The following is a 16300-nucleotide window of genomic DNA, read 5'->3' on the forward strand; positions in this document are numbered from 1 at the left end:
AAGTAAGTACTTGTTGGTTGAACTGCTACTTTCTCTGGTCTAATTTTCCATAACAATCCAGAAGTGATTAAAAAAAAAAAAATTTGATTTGTTGACTGGCTGCTACTCTGAACCACAGTTGGTCCGATGAGACTTTCGCAGGAGCAGCTACAGCAAGTCAGGGGAAGTCCAAGCTGCATTCCTAATCATGAATGAGTGGACCACTGTGTGTTTCTGCAGTAGCAATGAGGCGGGTGTGGAGGTGGGCTTTAGAGCCGCGATCAGTGGAGATGTGCTGAGAGCTGCAACTCATTCGATCTTCCATTCTTCATAGGTTCTAGGAGCAGAATTGGGCCATTCAACCCATCAAGTCTACTCCGCCATTCAATCATGTCTGATCCTATCTTTCCCTCTCAGCCCCATTCTCCTGCCTTCTCCCCATAACCCATACCACCCATACTAATCAAGAAAAATACAAAGTCTGATTGGTGCTTCCCCCACCCCTCCTGACATTGACAGTAATCAGTGTTGCTGGTCTGTATGCTTCCTCATTGATACCAGAGCTGATGGAGAACACAAAGAGCCTCTGAGGTTGTTTTTATTTGAAAGAAAGTTCTTTTCTCCAACTGCATGAAGTAGAAATCGAAAAAGATTAATTAACTAGCTGCAGTCATCAATTTTCTTCCTTTACAGTCCTACAGTTCCTCTTTAATCTCAACACTTATTAACCAGGTTCAAGGACTCCTGCTCAAGACCCAGCAGCATGCCCTGAAAGATAAATTTGACTATATTTGGGGGGGGGGGGGGTGATAATATGTGGAAAGACACTAATTGCATTGGAGCATGCACCCCTACTATACATAATAATGACAAGGCACAACCCTGCCTTTGCAGATCCCCTTCCCAATGATCCCCCATAAATCAGACTGCTATAAAAAAGCCTTAAACCTCAAGACGCTGTCTTTCCATTGTACAATATTTTTATGCTCCGATACTGATGGGGTATTAGGAGATGTGAATTAATCAGTTTCAAAATGGATTTCATTTTCATTCCCTTTTGCTTCTTAATTTTGTTTCATTTCCTTCAGTGGAGATGCCAAGCCAGGGTAAAAAAACTCACAATTAACTACTGGAATTCATGATAATGCACCATGATATAATGTTCTGGAAAGTTTAGGATTTGCCCTACATGTTCAAGTGATGGTGATGGCCCAGTAGGTGCTTCTGGCAGCTTGTTCCATGTGCCCACTGCTCTCTGGTTGAAAAGGTTGCCCCTTAGGTTCCTATTAAATCTTTCCCCCTCTTATCTTAAAATTATGCCCTCTGGTTCTTGATTCCCCTACTCTGAGTAAAAGACTGTGCATTCACTCTATCCACACCCCTCATGATTTCACACTTCTATAACATTACCCCTTTGCCTCCTGCACTCCAAGGAATAAAGTCCTTGCCTGCCAAACCGCTCCCTGTAGCTCAGGCCCTCAAGTACTGGCATCATAAATCTTTTCTGCGCTCTTTCCAGCTTGCTGACATCCTTTCTCTGGCAAGGTGGCCAAAACTGAACACATTACTGCAATGTTCACCTATACTCCCAAGTCCCTGGGTCTTGATCCAAATTTCAGGTCAGTTTAGTTGAAGTTAAATATGTGGTTTGAGCAATAGCTGTAAACTATAACACTGCCTCATTGGGGGCACAGATTTTCCATCCGACAGTATTATCTCTTTGTAGAAACCTGATTAATTCCTTGGAGGCCTACCACTCCACACTGCTCCAGGCTAGTTCAAACTCTTCTCCTCGATGCTTTGATTAAACTAAGCACAGTGTGGATTAGGATTTCTCGTTCACTCGTGCGTGCTACACAATATCAATTGAGTCCAGTTCCTCTGCACATCTGTAGGCCTGATCCTGTTTTCTGGTTTGGAGCCAGCGTACCTTTCAAGTTTGAAGTGACTTTCCTCGTTAAGCACGTCCTCAGATATTTTGCATGTTTGTTTTCTGTAAAATTCTCTTCCCGCCTTGTAGGCGACACCAGATTTTCAGGAGACCAGGCCTCGTAACTATGTGCTGTCGGCCAGTGCATCTGCGGTAAGACATCGCTGGAGCCTCAAAAATCAACCTCCCAGCTGTTTTATAACTCTCTCTCTCTCTTTCTCTCCCATTTTGTATGATATAAGGATTGGTGACCCTTTTTACTCAACGTAGCAAATTTTAAAACTGCAACCTTGATTTGTGTTGCTAACTCTGGAATGTAATCCTGGAGATCTTTTTACCCTCACCAACCTTGGTCAAACAGCCTTACCTTGGCTGACTTTCAACGTATATAAACCTTGAAGAAAAAAATTAAGGAAAACATTTTAATAGCTTTTTAAGATTTTTCTGTTGTGCGTTGCTCAGGGTCTTGAATACAGGAGCAACTTCCTGAAACTGAACATTTGACAGCGATTGCAGGCCTATCCTGGAGGTTTGACAACCACCAGCTTAGGTCAGGGCATTTCAGACACACCAGTATCTACCTTGTGTGACAAATTTACACACACATGTAGCAGAGTTTTAGAGGATCTGGAATGGATCACAATCTTGTTGTGCAGATTGAGGAGCACTTTTCTGCTTCCATTCGTACATGTTTAGTTCAGTTTCTAAATTCACTGCCTAGGCTGCTCTGCATTCATGGGAGTGTTACCAAATCATGTACAGTCCTGACTTGGAAGTATAGCAGTGATCCATTATCATCGTCTCACAGTGAAATTTCTCACGAGCACCACTGTGTATCATTGTGCGAACTGCATCAATTTGCAACACCACCTTCTAAAGGTGTATTTCCCCGTTGGAAATGTTAGCAAGGGGTGCAGTCAATGTCGAGGATACACAGGCCTCTTCCTTCTGATTGCATACCATGCCTCTCCCACCTTTGTTGTGCCTGTGCTGCCAGTGACACAGGGCATATCTATACTCATAGAGTGATACATTGTGGAAACAGGCTCTTTGGCCCACATGCCCACACCGGCCAACAATGTCCCAGCTACACTAGTCCCACCTGCCCGAGTTTGGCCCATATCCCTCCAAACCTGTCCTATCTATGTACCTGTCTAACTGTTTCTTAAATGATGCGATAGTCCCAGCCTCAACTACCTCCTCTGGCAGCTTGTTCCACACACCCACCACCCTTTATGTGAAAAAGTTACCTCTTGGATTCCTATTAAATCTTTTCCCCCTCTCCTTGAACCTATGTCTTCTAGTCCTCGATTCCACTACTCTGGGCAAGAGACTCTGTGCATCTACCCGATCTATTCCTCTCATGATTTTGTACACCTCCATAAGATCACCCCTCATCCTCCTGTGCTCCATGGAACAGAGACCCAGCCTACTCAACCTCTCCCTACATCTCACACCCTCAAGTCCCGGCAACATCCTCAAATCTTTTCTGAACCATTTCAAGCTTTCCCCCCTTATGTACTGTATTTATAAAATCTTCTGGCATTGTCCTTAATGCTACCCGCCCGTGCTATCTCCTGGCCCCTTTTTGCCCTTCTGATCTCCTTTTTCAGTTTACTCCTTAGTTCCCAAAACTCCTCCAGGGATGCACTTGATCCCAGCTTCCTATACCTGTCCCATGCATCCTTCTTGTTTTTGACCAACGCCTCAATTTCCCTTGTCAGCCAAGCTTCCTTACATTTGCCTGCTTTGCCCTTCACTCTAATGGGGACGTACATATCCTGAGCTATCATCAGCACACTTTTAAAAAACATCCCACTTGGCCGATATTCCTTTCCCCTCAAATAACCTGCTCCAGTCAACTTGAGCGAGACCTTCTCTCATACCCTCAAAGTTGGCCTTACCCCAGTTGAGCATTTTAACACGTGGACCCTCTCCGTCCCTATCCATAACTATCTTAAACCTAATCGAACTATGCTCACTGGTCCCAAAGATGCAGATGTAATTGTCCAGATCATCCATGAGAGACGGAGTACCACCATGTCAAAATGATGCTTCGCTGTCTCTGAGGCAGCTCTCCCAATCCAGGCAAGAGTGAGAAGGGTCGACTGCTGTACGGGCCTTCCCTGTTGCATGATGCTTTCATCCAACTGAGTGGCTTGCCGGGGCATTTTCAGTGAGGTTAACAGTCAGCCACATGTCCGATAATGTGCGTCAGCTGATCCTGTCGATATACCCATTCATCTCCTTTGAGATCTCTGCATTTCCCTTGTTCCCAATAGTTGGTTAATAGTGATAAAAAGCATCACCAATCCAATACCATATTTATTACATACCCACTTCTGCCTTTGCTCTGTTTGAAATCCTATTTATCTACCTTGTGTGACAAATTTACACACAAATGTAGCAGAATTTTAGAAGGTCTGGAATGCAGCACAATTTTGGTGTGCAGGTTGATGGTGAATCTGACTCACTTTCCCAGCTCTGTGGTATTAAAATCTTCATTTGCCACCTCCTATTCTGTGATGTGGATCCTGCTGCATTCTACTCCGTCACAATTTTCAATTCTATTTTCAATACTCAGATGGTATGTAATAAGTGACATTAATTGCCCCCTACAGCATTCACCCCCCCCCCCCCCCACTAACCTAGATTAATCTGCTACTAACCCCATAATCATTGAAGAAAGTTGGATTTGTCTTGAGTCTTGTCTAGTGTGTGTTGTTGGTGGGAAAGCAGTCAGTGCACCTGCACAACAGAGGGAGAGACTTATCAACAGATCAGCTCAATAGAATAACTCTTGATAAATCTTCACTGTGGTCCCTAGGTCTCCTACACTGGTATCTCTGTGTCAGTTTCAATTTACATTCAGCCTTTAACACAGGAAAGGGTGCTAATGTGTCTCAGAGATGCACAATTGGTCAAATGCAAAGACTTAGCCAAGGAAGGTTCTTGTAGGATGTTGGGGTGGAAGATAAGAACCTATGGGAAGGAAATCCCAGGGCTTTATGTATTGATGCCTCAAGACACAGCAGCCATGATGGGAGCAAAGACCACAGGAGGCCTGCACTGTCTGAAGACCAAAAGCCGAGGGGCTGGAAGAGGTGACATGAAAAGGAAGGACCACAACCTTGGAGGAATTGTAAAACCTAAAAGAGAATTTTTAATCTGAAGCATTAATTTTTATAAGAATCATAAGAAGGATTAATAGTTATTTCTGTGCCATCTGAGAACCCTCAGCAGTGCTGTAAGGTATGTGTGGTGTGGAGATGCTGAAAATCTGCACGTTTTCTCTGTGAGGGGCAGTGTTTTATGTTGTTTGATGTTGCACAACATCAAACAGCATTTATGTTGTACTGATTCTGAAGTACCTTGGGATCTTTTCCTATGTTAAAGGCACAATATTAATGCTGCTTGTTGGCATTGTAGATCACACAGTCTTCCAGATATTTATGCACATGTCCCGTTTAACAGCATAGTTTTATTTGTGTAATTGGTTCAATTAACTCAGGAAAATATAAGTTCATATTTAATCTTTGTAGTCACTTATTTTTACTTCGTTGCTCTTAAGACAAATTCAACTTGAAATGTAACTAAACCAATAACTGTATTTCATTGAAAGAAAAGAAAACATATTTTAGAACTTTACACAGATCTGCTCAAACCTGCCCACTGAATATACTCTAAATGTTGAGAAATGTCCAAGTTAGATTTTTTTTAAAATTATGATTTTTGAACATAGCCGAGAGTTTTGTGTCCCAGGTCCCTTCCCCGGTGCTGTGCTCTCTATCTGGCTGGCGTTTTGTCATGATGGTGAAGCTTGAGTAAAGATTCCTACATCACTGCTGGTTTGTAGCAGATTTTCTTTAACACTCACCAGCTGTGTGGGCTATTTCCAGGTTGCTGATTTGACTAACCTCTGATCTGATTCTATCGAAAATCATTTTCGTTTTCTTCCTCCAGATCTTTTGACTGTTGAGGTCAGCTTTGCACAGACTTGCCTTATCCATTAGCCAAAATAATACTTCTATCGGCTGTGCCGAAAGATCATTATGTTGGAATTACTGAGATTTTAACCAAGTTCAAATCCAGGTCTGATCTATGTGCTCCGCTCATTAAGGCAGAATATTTGATCAAGTCAAAAGAATCAGTGGAGGGACGAGTTTGGGGTGAAACAAGGAAGAGGCCATCTCTGGGGGAATGTCAGAAGGTCTGGGAGGTGGTTCTACCTGGATGTGGTTTGAGGGATGTTGGGGGGGGGGGGGGGGGGGGGGGGGCGGACTTGGGTTCCTAACCCTGCAATGTGAGAGGTTGCAGAGAGATTTTTACAGCACCTTTTGAGTTGGAATGTGTCATTTATGCCAAATTTGTAAAATTTAGACATTGTGCTGAATTCTTCACCAAAAGGAAGTGCCTTCTGGGCTGGAAATCCAACGTTCAGTTAATTTTGTATGTGTTTGCGTTGCCCCAGCTTTCCCTCTCTTTTCCCATGTTGTTGGTCACACCCTGACTGATATGACATTAGACCTAGTTTTGGGGAGGGTGAATATCAGACCATCAGAAATTATCATTATCCACCTGGGGTCATGTTTGTGATTCAAGATCAGACTGTGCACTCCAGCCTTCCAGCTATTTTGAGTCACCCATCCATATCCTCCAGAGTTGTTGCCTGACCCGCTGAGTTACTCCATCACTAACATTTAGAATTCAAGCAAATCAGATCATCAGTTTTCTAAGCTGCACAAATGAAATGGACAAAACCAGCGCCCAGCCTTTTGAAAGAATTAAGATATCTCGGCATCGTAAACATGATAATGTGTTTTCATAGTGACATATAGAATTGACTTAACAATAATTTAAGTTGCTGTTCTTAATCACGTACAAGCAACCTTTGGCTTGCACGTGAAATTAATTCCCAGAGGGAATAAGCTAATAGGTCAGCATTGAAATAACATCACAAACATAACACTAAGTGTGAGACTTAGACATTAATAGTATAGCAGATGTTGGTCTTACCTGCCAATTAATTAATGCAGTAAACTCTGATTACCCGATGTGCAGAAATCCCAATAATTTGGCATCGGGTTGGCTGGGGCACCATTCCGATTCTCCATTTAAACTCTTAACAAGTGCAAGGTGATGCATTTTGGAAGTCGTGTAGGACAGATATCGTAAATGGTAGATCACTAATGAATATCGATGAACAGAGGGATCTTGTGGTTCAAGTTCATAGTTCCCTGAAAGTGGCAACTCGGGTAGCTAGGGTGGTGACGAAGGCATATGGCTTGCTTGCCTTTATCCCACCGCCAATGAAAATGAGCATCGATTTGTTGATCATTTCATCCTAATCTGTAAATTGCCACTTTTTGTACCACATTTTCAAAACCATACATTACTTTTGTTAAACTTCAGACCTTTTGTGATTTGCTGATCTTTGATTCAATTGTGGACTGTTGACTTAGTTTAGACTTCAATCCTTTCCCTCACACTTGTGTCTTAGAAAAACCACCCTCTACCAAAAATGTAACCCAGCTTTTGGTTTGTTGATATCTGGATTTTCTTTATTTGTAAATTGCTGGCAAGTATAGTCCCATATGATGACAACTCTGATCTAGAGATGTCCCTTACCAGGGTTCGCTATTTTTTGCCCAGTTATTCGATGCAAATTCTGAGCCAAGGTCTGTGATCCATACCAAACCATCAAGAGTTAAGATCCTGTTGTCCACAGTACAAATATGTTTTCTGTTCTTCTACATGTTTGGGTTGTGTTATCATCATAGTCTGACCATTGCTTACATTGAACATCAGTAACAATGAGCTCCTTCTCGTGTCAAACACTCATCTCCTTTCTTGTTGCTGTGTGGATTTGCAGCTCTGGAGTGAGGAGGTGACGAAAGTGAGTATCCAAAACCCAGGGAGAAATATCATGGGCACTGGTAAAACTAGGCTACTGGTTACTTGGTGATTAATATTTGGGAATTTGTAAAGATTTATGAAAAGGTGTTTTACAGGCAAGTGTCTCGGAAATGATCAGCAATGCTTCAAAAACCTCAGACTTAAATGTGAACTTGTTGCACCTGCGATTCAGTCTCCATCTGTTCCCACTTCCATTCTTGGGGTTGATTGGCGTTGGTCCAAACATTGGTGACCACTATAAGATTGGCTCTGTGGTGTCCCCAATTCCAATCCCCGGTGTAATACCTAATCCCAGTATTAATGGCCAATGTCACGTGATGACGAGAAGATTTTGGTCATAAGAAGGAAGCCTACATTTTAGTTTAGACATACAGCATGGTAATAAGAAGCATGGTCTGAAGAAGGGTCTCGACCCGAAAGCTCACCCATTCCTTCTCTCCAGAGATGCTGCCTGTCCCGATGAGTTACTCCAGCTTTTCGTGTCATGGTAATAGGCCCTTAGGCACACTGAGACCACATTGACCATTGATCACCCATTCACACTAGTTCTACATTATCCCACTTTTGCATCTACACCCTACCTACTAGGGAGCAATTTACAGAGCCCAATTAATCTGGAAACCTGCATGTCTTTGGAATGTGGGAGGTAACCAGAGCACCTGGAGGAAAACCACACTGGAGAAAGTGCAAACTCCACACAGAGAGCACACAGGGTCCGGGATAGAATCTGTTCGCTGTGAGGCAGCAGCTCTACCAGCTGCACCACTGTGCTGCCCTGTGTGATGTGAAGAAGAGTGATGACCGTTCCAGCGTGGCCATTGATATTGAGGCAGGGTTCTGATTTAATCACAGCAGTCGTTTGGGGATTCTGTGGGACGCTACAACTCACTCTGACTTTCCCCAAAAGATCCAGGTAATAAACGCCCCAGAGCAAGGTACAGATCACTGATGATGGGGATCAAGGGCATGCACCCACATGTGCAGATGACCAAGGAAATGGGCCCCTTAAACCTGTTCAGCAGCTCGAGAGCTCCCAATTCATCAATCAGTACTGTGCAGAAATGCAGGGGGGCCAGGGGACTGAGATGTCAAAAAGAAGTGGAACATGATTCTCTAATGAGAAATGTATTGAGCACTGTACAGTAAAGCACCTTGCTCCCAATATTAACAAAAGCGGAGCAACACTGAATTTGTATAACAATCAAATGTGAGATGTCTACTGTTTCGCATTTTTCACATTTTGGATTCAAACGGTATGTAACTTTTCACACAAAAACAAGTAGATGGCACTGGAACCTGGAGATGGATCAACCCTCCCTGGCTGCCAGAGTGTTGAGCAGGTTGCTCTGTATTTACCATGTGACCCGTGCTCTGGTCTTTCCATGTCTATTGGGGTGGGAGGGAATCAATGATGTTAAAGCTGCAATGTATAGAATACACTGAAACAACCACTGATGTTGTGCTTAGTAAAACATCATATCCTTTTAAATCAAATTATCTTCTTTACATCAAAGGCATGAATGAATTCCATTTTCTAGTGTGCTTATGTTGCAGCTTTATCAACAGATGGAATCTGGCTTTTCCTGAGTATTGTTTCAAATCTAAAAAATGTAGCAACATTTTTAATAATTTAATTGATTAACCATGCATGGAATTAAGATCGCTCAAGGAAATAAAAGGTGTGTGTTAATACATGGGTCTAACAGTGATGATTCAGATACCTTTATTGCATCAAGCTGATCCGGTTTATCCTTACCAACTCTTGCAAAGTGACTGCCCACAGCTTGCTCCATCTTGTGTTGGATTCTATTTTAATCTAACCCGTGTAACAAATTAAAGGGATAGCTGGCTCTTGGCCCTGGTCTTTCATTTTCGAACATTTTCTTGATGTTCTCGCTTGAATATCTTTTCTGGTTTCTGGGGCAGTGGGATTCTGCGATGATATTTATAAAGCACTGTTTTATATTAACATTGGCATGCTTTTATTTGTTCCTTTCACCGACCGAAAGAATAATGATACTTGCAACGCAGTTTTGGCCCTTTGTGCTGAGAATGAGACCTATCTCTTCAACCTTCAAAATAATTTCCCATTAATGATTCTCTTGCAAGAAATAAATTGTAGCTCACTTTAGCAGACTTGGTTTGGTCAGTCAGCCAGACTGCAGTTGACTGCATTGTTTAATATTGGGAAACATTAGTGCCAGTACACATTGGATGTGGTGGAGTTTAAACAGAGGTATGAACTGCTGGAGATCATTGTTAATCTGTTGGAAATTGTTAATGAATGACTCATACAATTTCTCCCTCTTTTTTTTATAACCTTTTGGTTGTACATTTTAAGACAAGCATTTTTATATAGGAAAATTTAGTCACTGAGATATTCACTAATATTTGTTTCTGTTTAACCAACTAGCCAGTAAATATAATATATTAACTGCTCAGCCATCTGGACTGGAAGCAAAATATTGGCTGCTCTAGAGATGTATGAACATTTATCATGTGTGGGAAGGAACTGCAGATGCTGGTTTAAACCGAAGATAGGCACAAAAAGTTGGAGTAACTCAGCAGGACAGGCAGCATCTCTGGAGAGAAGGAATGGGTCATGTTTTGGGTCGAAACCCTTCTTCAGACTGGTTAAGGATAAGGGAAACGAGAGATATAGGCGATGATATAGAGAGATAAAGAATAATGAATGAAATATATGCAAAAAAGTAACGATGATAAAGGAAACAGGCCATTGTTAGCTGTTTGTTAGGTGAAAACGAGAAGCTAGTGTGACTTGGGTGGGGGAGGGATAGAGGGACTTCTAAACTTCTTCCCACCTGTCTCGCTGAGTTACTCCAGCTTTTTGTGTCTATCAACATTCATCATGTTTAATGCCAATGCCAATGAGGTTTCAGATTAGACAAAGCTATTCACCTGATCAGTCACCCACACCTAAAGCTGTCCCCAGTGTTACAGCCGGAAGCTCTTCTTCCAAGGTTTGACTGGGATCTTGTTCCTTACACCGTAGCTTTGTTCTTTAAGTTGATGCAGTGCATTCTTGAGTCTTGCAGAAATGAGTCTGAGAAATCCAATTCCACTTTCAAATCTGCAATATTTTCAAAGAAAGGTGTGTGTTCTGTGCATCTTCTGTGTTTAGCACACATAAAGGCACACTTTGAACACTGGACAATATGTCTGTCATCCAGTGTGAAGGGGTGGGACTAACAGCACTTTCACTCAGCAACCAAACTCTACGAGGCCATCTGTTGCCAGCCCTGATTTGTTCTGGCCTTTTCTCGCCTCCAGTTCCCCTCTTCCCCCCCCCCCCCCCCCCCCAACCACCTTCTATCTTTCATGTCTTAAGAAGGGTTCCAACCCATCTATTCCTTTTCTCCAGAGATGCTGCCTGACCCGTTGAGTTATTCCAGCATTTTCGGTCTATCTTCACCACAAATTACACAACGGACCATGTCACCAAACTATACTCACTTTTTTTTAGTATTTCTCAGTAAAATAGTGAGGAGAGGATGGTTACAAATTTAGTGTGTGAACTAGATTCTAAGTACTTGCAGCAGAGAGTGCTTCACACGGATGGTGAAAGCAGCTTTCTTCTCCATTGTGGCTGCCCCCTAAGATGAAGAGGTACTGCTCTCCTTGGTCTCCAGACCATGAACTTCTTGCCACCGCCACCGTGCTCTTTTCTTGTTCATTTCCAACTCAAAATTTGTGGCTTGCAATTCACTTTTTTCCATGCTGTTTTTGTTTTTGTCCCATTTTGTGTGTTTAAACCATTGCAAAGGATGGCTTCAAGATGATCCAATGCATGTGTGTCTGGATTGATAAACCACCTACTATAAAATCCGTGGGCTTACAGGCAACCTTTAAGCTTATCACATTAAAATATAATGTCAACATTTGTAAAATAGTTTTATAAGGCAAAGAGAATTGCTCTTTTATTTGTAGCTGCAATGAACCGATTAATTTAGTTGCGGTTGCACCAAATTGGCCACCTTGAAGTCATAAACACTAACAAGCCCATTAGATGAGTGGTAGGAGTTCGGAGCCTGGAGAATAGAGGTTGTGCAGGAGCTGTCTATACCTCATTACGGAGTGGTTGGCCCAGTCCCAAGTTTTACCCTGCTCCAATTTAAGTGTGTTCGTGGATCTTCTGGAAAGATCTGGCAGTGAAATCGAGTAGTGTATATGCCTTTAACCATTTTACACCCAGGCATCCAAGTCTCAAACCACCTTTAATGCAGTTTATGGATTAATTGAGGCAGCAGCCGGTAAAATGTCCATTGACAAAGGTAGTGCAATCCAGCTAGCCTTTTAGATTGTCTTTGAGAAACTCAAACCTGTTGTGAGAATCGCCAAATCCTGATGTCGAGTTGCTGATGGTCCACTCATCGAAACACAGGCAGATGACTGCACAAAGCAAGCAATCTGGACAGAGGTATAATGGTTGCTTTGGAAAATGTAAATCAACACTGGTTTGTATTGGTGGGTGTGTGAGTTGTTTGCAGATTGCCGTGTTAATGTGTAACTTTGTTCAGGTTTTGCCTTTCCCCCCCCCCCCCCTCCCACCCACCACCTCTCCATTTGCAGGCGGAGCAAGAGTTACGAGTGGCACAGACAGAGTTTGACCGGCAAGCTGAGGTCACCAGGTTACTGCTGGAGGGCATCAGCAGCACTCACGTATGTTACTGAATGGAACAGGGACTTTTCTGTTTGTAGCAATTTATAATGTTCCATGCCTCTTTGCTTCCTATATTTATAATGTTCCATGCTTCCTACCAAAAAAGGATGTGCTGGCTCCGGAGAGGTTCCAGAGGAGGTTTTTAAGAATGATCCCAGGAATGAGTAGGTTAACATATCACGAGCGTTTGACAACGCTGGGCCTGTACTCGCTGGAGTTTAGAAGAATGAGGGGGAGGCCTCATTGAAACAAACAGAACAGTGAAAGGCTTGGATAGAGTGGATGTGTAGAGGATGTTTCCACTAGTGGGAGAGTCGAGGACTATAGGCCATAGTCTCAGAATTAAAGGACGTTCTTTTAGGAAGATGAGGAAGAAATTCTTTGGTCAGAGGGTGGTGAATCCGTGGAATTCTTTGCCACTGAAGGCTGTGGAGGCCGTCAGTGGATATATTTAAGGCAGAGATAGATAGAATCTTGATTTGTACAGGTGTCAGAGGTTATGGGGAGAAGGCAGGAGAATGGGGTTAGGAGGGAGAGATCTGCCATGATTGAATGGCGTAGACTTGATGGGCAGTGACAATCCATTAATCCATTATTTATAACTGCTATTTTCATTTTCTCCACATCTGCCCTGTTAAGTCCTTTAATAATTTCCAACCTTTCACATGTTTTACTTGTGCTTTGCTTTAAATCTAATATTAAGCATCAGCACAGGAGGCTATCGAGCCAGTCCAACACTCTTGGCAAGTCCCTAGCTGTTTAGCAATGAAACGGCCACATCTGCCCTTCACGTCTGCACTGACCACCGCCAAGCACCCATCTACATTAATCCCATTTTTTGCCTTCTGCATCTCCATCAACTACCCAGCACATCCCCAACCTCTACCCATCCTAATTTTCTATCCAACCACCTACACTAGGAATAACTTCAGTGACGCAGCAAGGAAACCCCTCGTGGCCACAGGGAGAACGTGTGTGTTGCACACAGACAGCATCTGGAGATCAGGATTGAACCCTGGAACTATGAGGAAGCAGCATTACCTGCTGCAGCACTGTGACGCCCAGTCTAATTAGACTCAATCCCCTGCTCATACCTTATAGCCCTGCAACTGATTTTTACCCTTTATCTTTCCAAGTATTTAAATGTCCATTTATTTTTTTTGCTAGTTATTATTGAATCTACATTGCAGCAGTTGTCTAGGGTACAGTCTTGGTTCCTTGGTATGATGTGTTATTGCATACACAATGAGGTGGGAGTTACATGGCTTGGCTGTACTCTGATGCTCAGTGTTGGCCTGGAAAGAGGGTCTGACCAATGTTAAATGGGGAGGTGCCTCAAGGATTTAAAGGATACAGCAGTAACATTAAAGCTTTCAGCAGTTTGTGGAGGACCTCTTGTGCTGCTGATGGGATACAATTAGAGCCAGTTGGTTGGTAGATTGACACAAAAAGCTGGAGTAACTCAGCGGGACATTAGTTTAGAGATACATCGCGGAAACAGGCCCTTCGGCCCACTGAGTCTGCACCGATCAGCAATCCCCGCACATTAACACTGTCCTACACGTACTATAGACAATTTTCATTTACACCAAGCCAATTAACCTACAAACTTATACGCCTTTGGTGTGTGGGAGGAAACCAAAGATCTCGGAGAAAATCCACGTGGTCATGGGGAGAACGTACAAACTCCCTACAGACAGCACCCGTAGTCGTAGTCTGGATCGAACTCGGGTCCCTGGCGCTGTAAGGCAGCTACTGCGCCACCGTGCCGCCCTTTCTACCTGGAATAAATGTTTCCTGCAAAAGAACTGTCCCCCTCTTACTTCCGAATTAATCCAGGGACTACCCTGCCTTAATGCTATATCAGGGGGAGATTATGTTGCCATTGCTTTGTGGCCTGAATAGAAAGTCATATTCAATTGAATAATTCAAAGACAGATTGTGGCATAGAAACAAGTTGAAACCTCTCTCTCTACAGATCAACCACCTGCGCTGTCTGCATGAGTTTGTGGAGGCTCAGGCCACATATTATGCCCAGTGTTACCAGTATACAGTCGACCTGCAGAAACTACTGGGCAGGTAAGCAGCTGCAGCAGCAAATTAAGTATTCAGAAGGAATTGTCCGAGTTAATTTCAAACACTCCATGTGACATGCACAGACTCTGGGTGCTGTTATTAGGAACATTAGATCTGCCAGAACGACACAATAAATCTCCCCTCTGCAGTGGCACCCGTCTAGCAAGGCACTCCATTAAACCAGCAGACATCTGGGGCCGCTCCAGGCCAGCGACAAGTGTTCAGCAAATGAAGTTAAACTGCTTACACTGGCAAAACAACAATAAATATTAAGCATGTGAAGAAATGTAAAAACATATACCACCTAACATATGATTGGAGAGTCATGTTTTTGAATTTGTTTGCAAACGATTAATGAATCAATACATTCTATGTAAATATCTCCCTGCATTTTTCAATGTCTCTTTTGTGTATGTTCCATTCCCTCCTTCTCTCCCTACATCTACACAGTGTCGGGTCACTTAATATCCCTCTCTGAATTGGATTGTCTCGCTCTCTATTTCTCCCTCTACTTTGTGTAAGTCACTCTTGAATTGGGAGGTTGTGAAGTAACCGTTAACATCTAGTTGTTAATTGCACATCCTCAGCTGATGAGACGGTTGAGCAGAGTGTGCTGACTACGTGTAACTTTGATCCACAGCTAATATTGTTGATTCACAGCATTAGGCTGCATCTCAGTGGTGACCTTTCAAGAAAGGCTGTTCTTTAAATATTTTTATAACCTTATTATGATTTTCATTTCATGCTTTCAGCTCCGATGGTGAAATGTAAGTATAAATCTTGGATTTATGATGTAATGCATAACCAGTGAAAGCTCCTGATAACATGACAACAAAGAGAAATTATTTCAGCAGTCCTTTAATCTATCTGCCCACCTTCCATGAAACTAAAACCTCCTTCCATATTTTATCTCTCTTCCTTGCATGGAGGAGTATTTCTTCCATCCGGTAAAACCCATGACTTGTGGTCTCGACTATATTTAAAGTAACACCTCAGGACCTTGGGTGTAAACTGATACATGTGAACAGTGTAGGAAGAAACTGCAGATTTTGGTTTAAACCGAAGATAGACACAAATAGCTGGAGTAATGCAGTGGGTCAGACAGCAGCTCTGGAGAAAAGGAATAGGTGACGTTTCAGGTCGAGAATCTTCTTCAGACTCTTCACATGAAGAGTCCTGTTCACCTGCAGCCAATGTTGAGCAGCTGTTATAGAGTTAACCCCCACAACCTGTGTTGTGAACACTGTGTGCCACTGGCTCAATGGCTGACTTGTCCAGGGCCTGCTTTCATGTCGTAACACAAGGATCAATTCAAACAGGGTAAACTGTCAAGAAATTGTGTGTACTGAGCTGAAGGTGAGGCAAGACATTTATTATACAGAAGACAAACCCAATTTACTCGAGAGCTAAGGAACCGATTTGCAGTAAATCCACACAATAAAAGGGCAACTTCTACAGAAAACGCAGTGTGAAATATTGTTACACATCACTTATGTGCATAAAATCTTGTTTTCTTATCTTACACTCTTTTGTCTGCTTTTCATCTCTGGACTCTTCCCACCCATCTACCAATAAACCCCCCTCACCTGTATTCACTTGCCAAACTTATCCCGTCTCCACCTATTTTTCAGCTTTCTCTCCCCCCCCCCCCGGTACTACGATCCAAAATATCGCCTGCCCATTCCCACCACAGATGCCTGACCTCCTGAGCTCCTCCA

The 16300-nt window shown here is 42.9% G+C and overlaps 1 protein-coding gene across 7 annotated transcripts in view; it reads left to right on the plus strand.

Moving 5' to 3' along the window:
- sh3glb2b (SH3-domain GRB2-like endophilin B2b) overlaps positions 1–16300 on the plus strand; it is a 65669-nt gene that overhangs the window by 44868 nt on the left and 4501 nt on the right. Inside the window, exons 6-10 of one of the 7 annotated variants that reach the window (XM_078426324.1) lie at positions 2000–2062; positions 7782–7805; positions 12416–12505; positions 14485–14585; positions 15335–15349. In XM_078426324.1, coding sequence (XP_078282450.1) covers positions 2000–2062; positions 7782–7805; positions 12416–12505; positions 14485–14585; positions 15335–15349 — 293 coding nt within the window. The remainder of the gene's footprint in view (positions 1–1999; positions 2063–7781; positions 7806–12415; positions 12506–14484; positions 14586–15334; positions 15350–16300) is intronic. The other 6 variants (XM_078426325.1, XM_078426326.1, XM_078426327.1 and 3 more) reach the window with 6 other exon arrangements.

The sequence above is a fragment of the Rhinoraja longicauda genome, chromosome 31 (assembly GCF_053455715.1).
Source record: "Rhinoraja longicauda isolate Sanriku21f chromosome 31, sRhiLon1.1, whole genome shotgun sequence".
Lineage (NCBI taxonomy): Eukaryota > Metazoa > Chordata > Chondrichthyes > Rajiformes > Arhynchobatidae > Rhinoraja > Rhinoraja longicauda.